Source organism: Trachurus japonicus, chromosome 3, assembly GCF_045865225.1.
Source record: "Trachurus japonicus isolate A0001 chromosome 3, Traja_1.0".
In the NCBI taxonomy this organism is placed as follows: domain Eukaryota; kingdom Metazoa; phylum Chordata; class Actinopteri; order Carangiformes; family Carangidae; genus Trachurus; species Trachurus japonicus.
In genome coordinates this window covers 22443707-22458916 of record NC_140909.1, presented here as the reverse complement: position 1 = coordinate 22458916, position 15210 = coordinate 22443707, and the positions used below count along the sequence as shown (strand labels likewise).

The 15210-nt window shown below is 40.2% G+C and overlaps 2 protein-coding genes across 2 annotated transcripts; one reads left to right on the top strand and one right to left on the bottom strand.

Annotated features, from left to right (window-relative positions):
- Nucleotides 1–420: 420 nt before the first annotated feature.
- On the bottom strand, nucleotides 421–3213 carry mrps11 (mitochondrial ribosomal protein S11). Its single transcript, XM_085766898.1, has 6 exons — nucleotides 3022–3213; nucleotides 2769–2873; nucleotides 2582–2680; nucleotides 1998–2127; nucleotides 1190–1255; nucleotides 421–594 (listed from the first exon to the last, which is right to left on the bottom strand). Exons 1-6 carry the CDS (start codon nucleotides 3108–3110, stop codon nucleotides 487–489), a joined length of 597 nt encoding a protein of 198 aa, XP_085623024.1. The 5' UTR covers nucleotides 3111–3213; the 3' UTR covers nucleotides 421–486.
- A 473-nt stretch (nucleotides 3214–3686) lies between these two features.
- On the top strand, nucleotides 3687–12597 carry mrpl46 (mitochondrial ribosomal protein L46). The gene is made up of 4 exons (XM_085766873.1): nucleotides 3687–3974; nucleotides 5275–5476; nucleotides 5912–6082; nucleotides 12217–12597. Exons 1-4 carry the CDS (start codon nucleotides 3714–3716, stop codon nucleotides 12459–12461), a joined length of 879 nt encoding a protein of 292 aa, XP_085622999.1. The 5' UTR covers nucleotides 3687–3713; the 3' UTR covers nucleotides 12462–12597.
- The last annotated feature ends 2613 nt before the right edge of the window (nucleotides 12598–15210 follow it).

Here is a 15210-nt window from a genome sequence, read left to right as displayed (position 1 = left end):
CTGGACTCATCTGTAAATGCTTTTGCCCCAGAGCTTTACACTGTTGTATTTATTAAGCAGATGTTTGGCTGTCTAATGTAAAATATAAAGAGAACTTTGCTCATACCAGAAGGCTGAATTTGCCTCATTTGTTCAGAGGTGTGTGTGTGTTGTTGGTGGTCTAATATGTCCAGATTCAAGGTTTTAGTCCCCATGGCTAGGATGACGAGTGCAGTGTTGCTGATGTGAAACCTTGCGCTTTTTAATCTTCCTCCATCAGTCAGTGTTGTCTGTAAACATCAGTCTGAGCGCCTGCAGTGAGACTTTACGTTTTTATTCATGTGTCAACACAGTGACACAGCTGCTCTCTGCTCATTAATAACATATTCTGCTATTATTTCCACAAATGTATGACATTATATCAGCTTGGAGGCAAGAAAGTTATACAATAAAACACTTTATTAGCATATTACAACAGTGCAACAGTGCACTCTTGGGTTGTGGGGATCACATCCTTCTGGCTTTGCGAGGGCGACATCCATTGTGTGGTACGGGGGTGCTGTCTGTGATCGATACCACCTCCAGGCCTCCCATTGTCAAGCCTTTGATTGCAGACTGCGCAACAGAGATAAATGCATTCATTCATTAGCAAAACTAACGAGAGCAGATCACGATGTTTGTGACTCTCTAAACAACCTTAAATTACCCTCATTGTAACAAGTCTGACATGAAGAAGAGGGCTTATTTCCTCTCACAAAGACAGGTTTATTTTTGCTTCCCCACTATTAAAAACACAAAGATGGAAAACATGCATGCTCCACTTCAATCCTGTTGTGTCGTGATTCCACTGTTCCCCTTTTAAACTTTCCTGTGCTTGTTTAGAAAGATAAAACCAAACCAAAAAAAGGAAGAGTGAGGATTTATGTATCTGTGTTTTTTTTTTACTGCTGGACAACCAAAACAAACTCTCTAAAAATGTTGGACTGAGAACTGGAAAATCTCTCTTTTGGTTTGTGGACTTAATACTTAAATGAAAAGAATAATTTAGATAAATCAATTTCAAAATAATGGAGGAGTAAGTTGTACTGGAACAAAGAACCAAGATTTCCAAGTTATTGGAAAAGGTTTAAAATAAATAATTTAATGATACTGTTTTAGGGTTAGCAGATATGCATATTTAATAATGCAAGCAGTAATTTTAAATTCTCACCAGACGTCCAGGACCAAGACCTTTGACCACAACACGGACAAATGTGACTCCCTTCGCTGTGGCTTTCTGTTCAGGAGAAGAGACATTGAGAATTAATGTTTTGCATCCATTTCGTCAGATCCAGAGCTGAAAGTCTTCTGGTTAGGGACAGAGTACTAGCTTTTCGACACATGGCCTGGGGCTTTAAGGAATTGTGTTCTCTGATTTTCATTATTTCAATTAATCATTTTATGAGAAAATGCTCATTTGCTGCAGGTCTGTATTATAGTCGGTGGTGCCCAATAGCTTGAGGTTGGAGACTTTCTTTAATTGCAACAAATAGCAAGGAACCAAATCTTGTAAAACGTCTTCTCATTGTTTTATATACAACACAACAGGTTGAATCAATAGTTTAAAGGTCAGATTTTTTTCACCACTTGACAATATACAAGACAAAGACAGCCTGATAATCAAACTTAATTTCTCCAGTGTGTTTGCCACAATGAAAAAAAACAGTGTGACCTTAACTCTGTCTGCGAGCAGTCTTCTAAACAAGCTTTTTAACACCGACTGCTCCAGTTTGTCAGAGTCCTGAGAGAGGGCAGCTAATTTACAACACACATTTAAAATTCAGACACTACATGTTGTTTAACAGAGCAGAGAAGCAGCGGGGGCTGAAATAACAAGGTGTTCTCACAATTAGGACAAGACTGTCCTTGAACACAAAAGACAAAAAGCCCCGCCAGTCATGTGCTTGTTATCCTGGTGTCCTTGAGAAAGACACTGGACCTCTTGGCTGCTGTCTCACGGTAAGTTATGAGTGTGTTACCTTAGCAGCAGAGATGCCTGCAGTCTGAGCAGCGATGGGTGTCGACTTCTTGATGTTCTTGAAGCCTTCGGTTCCGCAGGACGTCCTGACCATTGACTGCCCCGCGTTGTCTGTCAGCTGGAAGTGTGTGCTGAAACAGGACAGCGCAATTTACTGGGTCACTGTCTCACAACTGATTGGCAAGATTGGTTTTTGAATTCTCAAAGGGATATTTCATACTCTGTCATCCTGATGTCAGGCTGCATTTCCCCCTTTAACTGATCTGATCTGCATCATATACCTGCTAATGAGAAGGCTGTCCTCTGGAGGACTTGTGCATAATTCAAAACAGCTTCTCCTGGTTTGAGTTATGTCCAACAAATCTGTGTCTACTCAACTCAGTGGCCATTAGGCTCTCAAATGAACATCTAGTACTTGTTTTTACCTCCTTGCTTTCAGCTTAACAGAAACTATCAATTAGTGAAAATAAAATCAATGTATACTTTTCATTTCAATTTCAATGTATGTGTTTTTTATTACTATAACAGATTTGATTATGTTTTAAATGTTGTATGTGGATAAGATGTTGTGCAGTTTCTACTCACTTATTGTATGTGGCTTTAATGTGAAGGATTGGCAGCTCGTCAAACGTCTTTCCGCCCCAGCTCAGCGGACTGTCCTGACCAGGCAATGGAGGGAAATGGCTGCGGGTTTAGAAATAATTATGTCATGGGGATTATTCTACTATAGCAAATGATTAGACTGCATGTGTATAAACAGCGGAAATCTGACCTGAAGTCTTCGGAGGTTTTCTTTGAGTCGGTGGTGGTTGTTGCGCTCTGCGCAAGTCTGACTGCACTGCAACAAAATGTTCTTTGCAGGCCGCCGCCTCCACATCTACACAGACAGACAGAAGTTCATTAAAAGAAACTTCTGCTCTGGACATGATGCACAATTAAAGACAAAGCTGCGTAACCGTCAATTGTAACACAACTAGCCCTTGGCTAACAGGAGCACCGTTAAAACATGACAAATAAACACTTACAGGGAGCCTCCACTTGCATTTAGACCAGCAGCCAGCTGTCGACATACGTTACTCACAGAACTAAATAATATACAATTTAACTTAAACATGATTGAAACGTTTATAAACAGTCAGACATTGAGCTCCTTACTACACAACAAACGTGACATTGAGGATACTTCACTTCCTCACTAGACCACTAAAAGCTTTATCTTTTGAGGGGTGGTAGAGTCACAACAGCATCACTGATACGATAGCTAATACTTGTTTTTGCCTCTAAAATTACTCGTAAAATATGACTTGTACAAAAAATATATTATAATACAAATTGACAGTATGTATAATAATGTATTTGTATTTATTTAAAGCGCATTTATTTAATTGTACCCCACTTTTCTCGGAGTGGATTATTCGTTTTTCTACACAGGATTGTGGGTAGTATTTGGAAAATGATGCTTTCAAGGACTTCCGTAACCCTCGTAAGAATAAAAGAAGAGACATAAACATCCACTTGATGTCCTCGTGTAAACCTCAATATCTCAATCTTCTGAGAAATAACAAGAGGAAACTTTCCATTAGATATAAGAGTGAACTTTTTTTGTTTTCTGGTGTCGTCGCGGGAATGACGTGTTTGAAAATCTAAATCGCTTGTTTTCAACGGTGACTCTGACAGCTACAATATTTCCCACATACCATGAACGCAGCAGAAGAAAATGGCTGCGCCGTGTGGAAGGATGGCGAGTCGACCCATGTTACAATTTCTGTCTTGTTTTAGCAGGACAGCGTTTGGGAACACGGGGTTTCGTCAGTTTTCCAGCACTCCTCTTTGTCGGGCGGTCTCGCAGACGAAAAGTGTGACGGAAAAAGCGAGTTCTCCGTGGACTCTGGTGGCGGCGGTGTGTCTGCAGAGGCTGCCGGTCATCTCAGCGGACAGGAGCCCCATAGAGCAGCAGTTCAGCGCGATGATGCAGCAGGTGCGTTTGTTATGATGAAAGGAGAGCATGTAATGAGCCATTTACTTCAAAGCTATGGCGGAGCAAATGTGTTAAACTGGAAGAAGAAATAAAACAGAAAAAAAATGCGACCGAAGTGTGGATTAATCCACAAAAAATATCATAGAAACTACTGAAAACCGGTAGGATTGTTTACAGCTAACCCCAATTCCCAATGCACATCTGTCACACATCTGCTCTACTGTGACCAGTCCTCCATCAGTCCTCCATTTTATCTTGTGACCCTGATCTTGAATTTTCCTGCTAGGGATGAATAAAGTATTCTCTATCTATCTATCTATCTAGTGAAATTTTGAGTTTTACTTTAACTTTGTGCTCGTTTGTGAACTAACACTGTGTCTTGGTCTCACAGAGAGTAGGCTAATGTCATTCATAGGACTTAAAGCCAAGCCAAAGACAACTAGGAAACTACATTATGTCCACATTTGTATTTCAGAGGCTGATGCCATTGAGTTTTTTGGCACTTATTTGGCATTTAGGCCTATTTACTTTAAACTTTACTTTGGAGACTTAATGAATTATCAAAATGGTAATCCATCAATTGATTATAATCAGTGAATACTCCCTGCTCTCATGTATTGGTTGTGGATATAATGAGACTGCCAGTTAAAGTAGGGGGCACACATGGCCCTTGAGGACTTCCAGCTGACCATCTCACCAGTGATTCACTTCACTGAATATCTGAGGAGGCTGCAGTGCACTCATTCCAGTTTATCACTTTTATCATAATTATATCTTGACAAAATAAATCATTTATAGCATTTTGGGTGGGCAAGGGGTTATATCATCACAGGGATGATGTAAATATGGAGAAGTGGATGAAATATACCAATTTTAAATACCTTTAGGCCTATTTAAATCAATAATAAAAGACAAATATGACTGTCTCACATTGAGACCAACTGGATATGTTTGAAAAAAACTTTTATTAAGAGTCATTATAGTAACATCTTATTTGTTTATTTGCTTTTGATTGACTTTTACAGTAATAATGATGAAAAATAGGATTACGAGGATACTCATTTTCTCCATGTTTTTCTGTAATATGTTGCAGTAAGCCATCTATGCTGACACCCTCTGTTATTTTACATGTTGTGACATCAGCTGTCACAGTTTAATGCTGAGCCAGGATATGTGGAGGGAAAATGGGTCAATGTCAGCCATATTTTTCCACCACAATAATCAAATGACACCCAGCGAGAATTTCCAAATTGAAAAATGTCCTGCAGTTTGACATGGAGACCTGCCCTGCCCATTTCAGATGGAGCTGGAGAAAAGCATGCTGTCGAACCACGAGCTGCGGCTGCTGGAGGACGCTGAGAGGATGAGTCGCATGAAGGCGGACGACTACGACTTTGATCAAGAGGAGGATGACAAGAACCAGGATATTGTGTTGGCTCAGGACCTGGAAGACTCCTGGGAGCAGAGGCTGAAAAACTTCCAGCCATCACCGAGGTTCAGAGGTCAGCAAGAAAATCACGAAATGTCCCGCTTATTCATTAAAATGTGAACCAGAACACATGCACATGATGAAAATGCACTTAAATGTTATAAATGTGCTTGAAGATATCGCTGCAAATGTTGGCTGATATATTAAAGTGTGCATCCTTTTGTCTTGCTCCATCAGTTATCAGAGGGGAAAGAAAACTGGATAATCTGTAGGCCTGTCACACAGCTCAGTTTAAAGTAAATCACCAGTGAGGGAACAGACTTGTGTTGCTTTCCGTAGGATTCCAATGTTTTTCTGACATTCAGAAAATCTATTTGCTCCAACATTTCCAATTTGCCTTTTACTCCCTGTGACATTTCAAAAGTTTGTGTAAATTTTGTTCAACAGTCACAGGGAGACATCACTGCTGTGAAGCAGCTGACGATTCTGCCTCTTGCCTCCTGTTTAGCTGATGTGGATAAGGACTTGACCTCAGTGGAACGCTGCCTCGCCGACTCGCTGGTTCTTCTGGCTGAGCAGCAGGTCGGCAACACAAAGCTGTGGCTGCTGCCTCAGACTCAGTGGCAGGAGGGAGAGACACTGCGACAGACGGCTGAGAGAGCCCTTGCATCCCTGCCAGGTAACATGAACAAGTGTGAATGAAGCTGCTGATATTTTTTGCTTGGTTCTATTTGAGTTTGTCTGTGTTTTTTCTGTGAACTCTGTCAAATTACTGAAAGAAATTAATGATATTTTTGCTTGTTTTGATCCTCAACGCGGAGCCACATTTAAATAAGAAATACATTTAATAACTTAAAGGGATAGTTCGACATTTTGGCAAATTGGCCCATTGCCATAATCCCTATAGTCATAGCAGTAGGTTCGTTACCTTTATTTGTCGGTGCGAGCTGTTTTAAGAACGGCCGAGCGGAGCGGCGAGGCTCATGGGATTTCTTGGTTTCCCTCATCAAACTCATCAAATACACAATCCAACAACTCCAAAACGCTCTGGTGGACAAGTTGTGACTTGCACATTCACCACGCTATGAGATAATAACGGAACGTTACAAGACCAAGTTGTTTTCGAGGCAAATGCAGAGACTGTTTGCCGGAAAACTGCCCTCAACAGGAATGTGCATCAGCGGTTTTACATGAATTTACCTTGAACTCCGTCTCGTAATGTTCCGTTATTATCTCATAGCGTGGTGAATGTGCAGGTCACAACTTGTCCACTAGAGCGTTTTGGAGTTTTTGGATTGTGTATTTGATGAGTTCGATGAGGGAAACCAAGAAATCCCATGAGCCTCCGTAGCGTAGTTCTGAGCAGCTCGCCGCTCCGCTTGGCCGTTCTAAAAATATTTCGCACAGACAATTACCGTAAAGGTAACGAACCTACTGCTATGACTATAGGGATTATGGCAATGGGCCATTTTGCCAAAATGTTGAACTATCCCTTCAATAAAATGTTGCACCTAAATGTAACAGCTCAGGTTTTTCCAAGGCTCGTTTTCTGTAGCTGTAGTCAGGAAGAAATCTAAAATCCCCGTATTTACTGTAATTACCAAAATAGAAATTTTTGAATCCCACAAATCCTTCAGTTCAGCCTTCAGTTTCAGGCTGATTTAACATAAATATACTGAACAAAAGTAAAACTACACTTTTTCCATTCTTAATTTTTTAAATAAAAACAGATCTAACACCTTTTCCACACACTGGCTGTGTAAGTGTCTAATGCCTAGTCCACACGAGCCCGGGTATTTTTGAAACCGTGAACATATGTTCCCGGTTGTATGTCCTGTCCACATGCAACCGTGCTTTTGGAACCCTGAAACCGTGGTTTTTTGAAACCGGAGTCCAGGGTGGGGTTTTCGGCCGGGGTTGGTTTCACCGGGTGCGTGTGGACACTGCAACCGTGATTGTTTTACTCGTTTACGTCATAGCTGCACACGTGCTGATGTAAACACTGCCAGCTCGCAGAGGTTGTTTGCAGCGGTTTGCAGGTGAGCTCGCAAAAATGGAGGTGACAAAGTGGAGTTTTATCACTTTTTATTTTTATTTTTTATTTTTTTACATCATCTAAATGCTAGGCTATTTGTATAGTTTTTCGATGAGAAAAATATAACGAAACGGTCGTCAGGGCGATCCTCTTGTCAGCTCCAAACTCACCCTCAATCACAGACCACAGCTGGTTTTCCACACAGCATCATTTACAGTAACAGTGACGCTACAGATCAGCGGAGGCCGCTGCCGGTGTGTTTTTAAAATTACAGAAGTACTACAGTAGCGCTGCAGTTTCTTATTCCCCACCTTGTTTGATTGAGAGTTTTTCGGGATGATTTTCATGAATGAACAGGCAATAGCCTATGTCCCGGGTACGACGGGAGGGGGGGTCGCGCTGCTGTCATGCAGTGATATAAAGAGCCTATCCGGAGATGAGGAACGAGCCAAAAGCCGAAAATATCCGTGACGTCCGCGGTCGATATAAAGTGGATATGATGTTTCATTCATCCATGTTTTGACAGACAACACAACAGCCTGTGATAAAGAGTTGCGCCGCACCGACAGACAGTCATGTGGCTCAGCAGCCAGGTGACGCACACAGCACAACAACACAGCGCACAACAACACACAGCACAAGAGTCAAGACACAGCACAGCAACATGTGCAGGCTGCTGCAGCAGTGCACGTCAAAGGGACACCGCCGAAAATAAAATAAATAGGCTACACATTTTTATTAAATTAATTAATATTTAGGCTAATTGTTGGACTTGGAGTCTGTGAAATAAAGCTATAATAACACGTAGTTTTGAAATGGTTTTTGCGCATGTTTACATCCATAAAATGACCAAAAATGAACACTATAAGCGGATTTCTTGATAACGAATTATTTAAACAGCATTTGTATAGAAATGATTCCGTCCCAAGCCTTTTGATCCAAGCGGTTTCCACTGTATTTTGATTGGTTAAAACAGCCTTCCACACGTGCATTGCGTCACTTGGTAGCGGATTTCACGGTTGCGTGTGTACGGAGTGTTTTTATTACACCACTGGTGTGGACGCGAAGCAAAACTCCGGTTTCAAAAATACCCGGGCTCGTATGGACAAGGCCTAAATGTGTTTAAAGCTGCGTTGCTTTAGATCATCCATCCACCTGACAGGTGCGGCCGATCAAGATGCTGATTACACAGTGTGATTATTGCACAGGTGTGCCTCAGGCTGGTCACAGTCGAAGGCCACTTTCACTGTGACCAGCAGTAAAACTAATGTGCAGTTTAGTCGCACAGCGTAGCACAACACATGTTGCACGTTATGAGCTCATGTGCATTAGGCATGTTTAATGTCCATCAGAGCTGTTGCCCATAAAATGAATGCTCATTTCACTACGCTACCATAAGCCCTCTGGCAGTAATGTGTGGTCACAACAACACATCTATATATCAGATTTCTTCCCCTGCAACATTGTCATCATTGACAGCAGCCACCCAGACAGTACAACCAAACAATCTGTGCACAAACTGCTAGAATCTGTCTCAGGGAAGCTCATCATCCGATGCTTGTCGTCCTCACCTTTCTTGACCTGCGTGCAGTTTGTCATCATAACCAACTTGAATGAGTAAATGCTCAGCTTTGATGGCGTCTGGCACTTTCACAGATGAATCCCAGTCTTCCTGCACTGGGCAGATGGCACACAGCATGTGCAGTGTGGCGTGGGTGAGCGGTTTGTTAATATCAACATTGTGAACAAAGTGCCTCATGGTGGTCGTGGGGTTATTGTATGGGTAGGCAGAATCTACGGAAGACAAACACAGGTGTGTTTTATGTTGATGTAATTTGAATACTGTGACGAGAGCTATTCATCTACCTCTGTTGCAGCTTGATAATGCACAACCCCCCTCTTGCAAGGATTTCTACACAATTCCTAGCAGCTGAAAACATCCCAGTTCTTGCATGGCTTGCATACATGGATCTGCATGGTCCACTTCCTTCCAGTATCTAGAGATTTTGCAGTGCATTACTGGCTGGCTCATTTCCCCAAAAATACACATCTGCAGCCAAAGTCATCAATAATCCATAGTTCAGTATCTAATAAATGTCTTTTATTATAACCACACTTTTTAAAGTTGGTTTTATTGTGACCGGCCTGAGGCGCACCTGTGCAATAACCATGCTGTGTAATCAGCATCTTGATCGGCCGTACCTGTCAGGTGGATGGATGATGGTGGCACAGGAGAAGTGCTCACTAACACACATTTAAACATGTGTGAACAAAATCGCCTCTTGTGCATAGAAAAAATCTTAGAGCTTTTATTTTAGCTCATGAAAATTTGAATAAAAAAAACATGTGTTTTGTATTTTGTACAGTATCGTTGGAATATCTTTTTATAGGACAAAATGTGTGGTCTTTGGACAGTAGTGATTGTATGTTATCATATCAAGTATATTTGATTGAACAGGGAGGTGGATATAATATCCTCCACGTATGTTTATTGACTTATAATGAAGCAAATTGTCTGTAGCTCATAGAATTATTAAGGAAAACCTCAAAGAGTCATGACATTAATAATAAAAGAAACATGCTGCAATCAGTGAGCATGTTGTCCTAAAATCAACAGCAGACTTCACATCTTTTATGAGCTCTGGTATTCGGTTTGACTTGGAATTAATTTACACTAACAAATGTGAGGAGAGCATAACAGCAGGTGTGTTTTTTCTTTTGTGGTGTGAAGAGGAGGATGACACTGGCTGATGTCAGGTTTATAAAGCCCCCATGTGATTGTATGTAAATATATGCATAATGCTACATTTAACCCATAGAGGCTTTATTCAAACTTATTTAAAGCCTGCACACAAGTTTTCATAATAGGGCCATATTTCAGTGGTGCATCAGCAAATGCAGTTCATACTTCACAAAAATAGAAATTGCCAGCTGCACCAGACTGTTACAATGAAAGACAATAGTAGCTATACAGGCCATCCCTCATAAAAGAAGAACAATTTAAAAGGGCCACTGTTCAGATTTCTTGATACCTGTCAAATCCATAGAGCAAATTGAGAAAAATTGGATGTATAAGGAGGATTTCGTTTTTCTTTTTTTGAAATAGTTTTGAACATTATCACCCATGATTTTATCAGGGGTATTGCTCAGTGTCCAATAAAAACTATGCAGTGTATGATTCAGCCTTTTAGAAGCTTGACTAAAACTACAGGATATCTGACATTATGCTGCTTTAAATTTGAGCTTTACAAGACTTAACAAGTCACCCAACTTAAAAAAAACCAAAAAAAAACGAAAGAAAAAAGGCAAAACTAAATTGCTGGAAACTTAACCAAAGAAGGAGGTCTGTATGTTTCCTTCAACTGTTGTTACTAAATGTTAAAGTCTACTTTTTAATAAAACATGCTGCATTCAGCAGTAACACTATCTGTAAAATAACTTAACATCCACAGTTTTCCATATCATATAGAGTATATTATGACATTGTCAGGTGTCAGTGCATTATTTTCTTATTAATTTAACCAATGCAATAATGGCACCTAAAATACATCTATAATGGAACTGACAAATATTTGATGCTTTAAGATAAATAATGTTCTTTTCTGCCCTACCTTGAATTTGAAGTTGTTTCTAGCTTCTTCTTCTTTTTTTTTTTAATTGAACAGTAATTGTAATCACAAAATAGGGAAAAACCAAACTTTTTGAGGGAGGATTTGTAGTTATTATTGGTTCTAATACACTTCAGTTAACCCCCAAATCATTGCGAAGGGCAGCATGCAAGGTATGGTAATATCCATTCAATAAGTATCCCCTGTTATAGGTAGCATTATTGTCAACACGCTTCATTTGCTGCAGTCTTACTGTATCTACATCCTAATCTCTCTTTGCTGTAATGACCCACTTTTGTTCCATGGGCCATTAAAGTTTGATTTCACTTCAACAGCTCTGTGGTATTAAAGCACAATCATCTATATTATCGACAACAAGAGGGACAAACAAGCCTCAAACCTCCAACCTGCAGCTCATGTAGATACACAGCATTGTTTAGACCAAATGATTCCAGTGGTTACATCCAGTGTGTCGTCTCCACCTTTGATGGCTTTGGTTCGTGAATTATTGAGACACAGAGGGAGGAAGTTAAAGGTCAGAGGTCACAGCTGGGACTAGTATTATGTCCAGTGAACTGGTTGTGATCACTCAAACAAGATATTTAACATCAGCTGTAAAATTAGATTTTTTTTTTTTTTTACACATAGTGGAGCGAAGCCTTTAAGCTCCTGAGCATTTATATAAAACCAGTGAGTGAATATCTTAAACTGTTTCACAACATTGCTCATGAACTATTAATGTGACAACTCAATCAATCACTCCCCATAAAGACTTTCCACTTGACATTAACGTATGCCATTAGGTGGATGGTTTTATTTGAAGTGTCTTAACTGTAGCAGGAGTTGATCCATTTTTAATATAGCTGGACTGAGTGGGGGTTGAAGTCTAACATGGCATGTTGAGCCAACTGGGACCATGGGATTCAGATGACACGAGATTAGATTAAAACTTAATTGAGAAAAGTGTTGTCATGGAAGAGAATAAGGGACAGTATGGTGGGGTAATATAACACTTAAGTACAGCAGTTGAACACTCAGATGAATATGAAAAAATACAACTGTAGCTTCATATATTTTGCACAATTGTATAAAGTTTAGGAACATATGCACTGACGCCCACTGGTTGTCTCCAGCTGCTTGAACTCACAGCTTGTTCTCCTCCCACACCAGCTGGTTTCAAGGCGACTTTCCTCAGCAACGCCCCCTGCGGAGTGTACAAGTACAAACTGCCCAAAGCTGCACGGACAGAGAGCTCAGTGGGAACAAAGGTGTTCTTCTTCAAGGCCATTGTGTCAGACAGTGGCCCCCCCGCAGCCCCAGACTCTCCCTTAATGTGGCTGAAGAAAAGTGAACTGCAGCGGTATCTGAAACCAGCGTACATGATGAAGGTGGACCGCTTCGTCCTCGACCTCTGAACCCTCAACATTATTCCAGAGACACTGACTTAAAGAACAATATTTAAGTGGCCAGGAGAGTTATTTTTATCACTTGTCTGTTGTCTTGTCAATATGATAAGTGTGTTTCGTTGTATAAATAAACAGTTTTTCCACACATCATGGGTTCATCATAGGTGTTCAGATCTGACCAAGTCATATAGGTACATGTAAAACTTTTCAATTGACCTAAACAAGTTAAAAAAAAACATATATAAATAACATGAAGTCACTTTAAACTAGTGATTTGTCATTGCTCAGCGCAATGTTGTGAAATATGGACATGTCCTCCCTTCAAGCATCAAATAAGCCAATAGCAGGCTTTCAAGGGTGATGTCATCACTACAACATCAGTCATCACAGCTTGCTGCATACCTATCCATGATACCTACTGTACAGTATATCCAACATAATCTTCAAAGACGTTTATCACAGGTATATTGGGGTGTAGTTAAGAAAAATGTTCAAAGAAGGACACTTTATCATTTTAAAGTGTTATGCAAGGACTTAATAAAATGTCTTTGTCAAAGTGTAAATGGTCATAAAAATCAATCTAACAAAACATTTCAATAAATTATTCACTGAAAAGTTTTTACATTCAGCATCAATTCATTTTTTTTATTTCTTTGATTTGCTGTTCTCTTTAAATCCCACCACAATAAATGTATTTCATTAGCTAAGGTACTAGTTTTTGATATTTTATTACTGGTATTCATGCAAATGCCATTGTTATGGTTAAAGTTGTTGGTGTAAAGATGGTGCGCGCATAGAGACAGACACTATTTTTTATCAGTGTGAGTAGCTGCTGCCTCAGCTGGTCGCTCCCCACTGACTTATCTCCTCACGGACACCTCTAATATTTTAAGAGCAGAGACCAGGTTTGAACTCAGGAACATTTATGAGGGCACAACCTCTTAGCTCTAAATACAAACTAAAGCAGTTTGGTGTGATGGAGATGGAGGACACTTTCCTACATAGAAAAATATTTCTAAGTCATGAATCACTGATAAAAACTAAAGAACAAAAACAAAAACAGACACAAGGTCTATTCACATAATCACAAACAAGGTGAAATAAAAAACCTAATTCACAACTTAAAGGGATCGTTCAACATTTTGGCAAATTGCCATAATCCCTATAGTCGAGTAGGTTCATTACCTTTAATTGTCAGTGCAAGCTGTTTCTAGATCAGCGGGACAGAGGCGGAGGCACACGGTTATTTTCGCGTTTCCCTCATCAAACTAAATACACAATCCAACAACTCCAAAACACTCTCGTGGACAAGTTGTGACCTGCACATTACCTGCACACTACTTGCGCTTTTGAACTCACTCAGAGCAGTCATGTCTGGCACATAGTTTCGGCTACGCATCTGCCTCGAAAACAACTCCATTTCATAATGTTACATTATTATCTCATATCGTGAATGTGCAGGTCCCAACTTGTCCACGAGAGTGCTTTGGAGTTGTTGGATTGTGTATTTGATGAGTCTGATGAGGGAAAAGCGAAAGTACCTCGTGCTGTGCTAAAAACAGCATGCACCGACAATTATAGGTAATGAACCTACCCCTAAGACTATAGGGACAGAATTTGGCAAAATGTTGAACTATCCCTTTAATGAATTGAGCACAAATACAATTAAAAATGATGATCACATTAACCAGATTTATCTTCATTATAAGTAGAAGAATCTTTCTGTTGGGTGGCTTTTGAAATAAAAAGATCCCAAATGTTACAGCAACAGTAAAAGAAAACAAGAGAAAACATCACTTTTGAACATATTAGAATAGAATAGATAGAATAGAGAATACTTTATTCATCCCTAGCGGGGAAATTCAAGTTAGTCCAGTAGCTCACACAACAATGACACAAAAAAGATGAACACAAAAAACATTTTAACAAGTGTTATAAAACGATTGCAGCAGGAACAAATGATCTCTTAAATCTTTCAGTTCTGCAGGTCAGGGAAATGAGCCTTTTACTGTATATGGAAACATTTGCTGCCTTGAACCACTACTAAAGCTTCTACATTGGACCCTGTCATCATTGTATGTATAGAGGGAATTGTCTTGAATGAGCTCTCCTCTTGAACTCCTCTTTATGTTGGTATATACACACGTTATATAGCCTAGGAGCTGTGATGGGACATCTCTGGAGGCCTGTTACTGGCTTGAGTGCCTGCTTGAATGAGGACATTTGGAGTAGACATGATTGTTATCTCAATTTAAAAACCCTCTGGAGTCACTGCACTCATCACTGAAGAGTCACAATAGACTTAACTAGAACTTGCTATCTTCTTTATACAAAGCCTCTACATTCTACCTTTTACTAAGACTTTTTTTTAATGCATATTAGTCAAAGTTTTTGACCATTGTGGAGATTTGTCGCATCGAAACTCAGTGAGCATCAGAAAGATTGTTGGCTGAAACAAATGCCACATTAACTTAGAGCAGCAGCTGTCTTGTGTTCTGTGTTTTACCACTGCAGCCCGTCATGGCGACACTAATGCAAACTGAACCCCATGTGTTGCTGCTGCTGTGCTGGTTGCATCCGCATAGGAGGCAGGTCTGCTGGGGTGACGTGAAGTGATGAATCTGTTCTCAGTTTCCAACAGTAGATGGCAGTATTTGCACACCTGCAGCACAGGAGCGCAGTGTGAAGCTGTGTAATTAGGCCTGTGTGTGTGACCTCAGAGGGAGACTGCAGAGAGAGCTTTTCTGATCAACTTGGC

Coding starts and splice junctions, on each gene's coding strand:
- mrps11 (XM_085766898.1), bottom strand. CDS start 3,110: ATGTTTAAGTTAAATTGTATATTATTTAGTTCTGTGAGTAACGTATGT. Junction 2,128..2,581: donor ATTAAAGCCACATACAATAA/GTGAGTAGAAAC, acceptor GTCCTGTTTCAG/CACACACTTCCAGCTGACAG. Junction 595..1,189: donor GTCTTGGTCCTGGACGTCTG/GTGAGAATTTAA, acceptor TCTGTTGCGCAG/TCTGCAATCAAAGGCTTGAC.
- mrpl46 (XM_085766873.1), top strand. CDS start 3,714: ATGGCTGCGCCGTGTGGAAGGATGGCGAGTCGACCCATGTTACAATTT. Junction 3,975..5,274: donor TCAGCGCGATGATGCAGCAG/GTGCGTTTGTTA, acceptor TGCCCATTTCAG/ATGGAGCTGGAGAAAAGCAT. Junction 6,083..12,216: donor AGCCCTTGCATCCCTGCCAG/GTAACATGAACA, acceptor CTCCCACACCAG/CTGGTTTCAAGGCGACTTTC.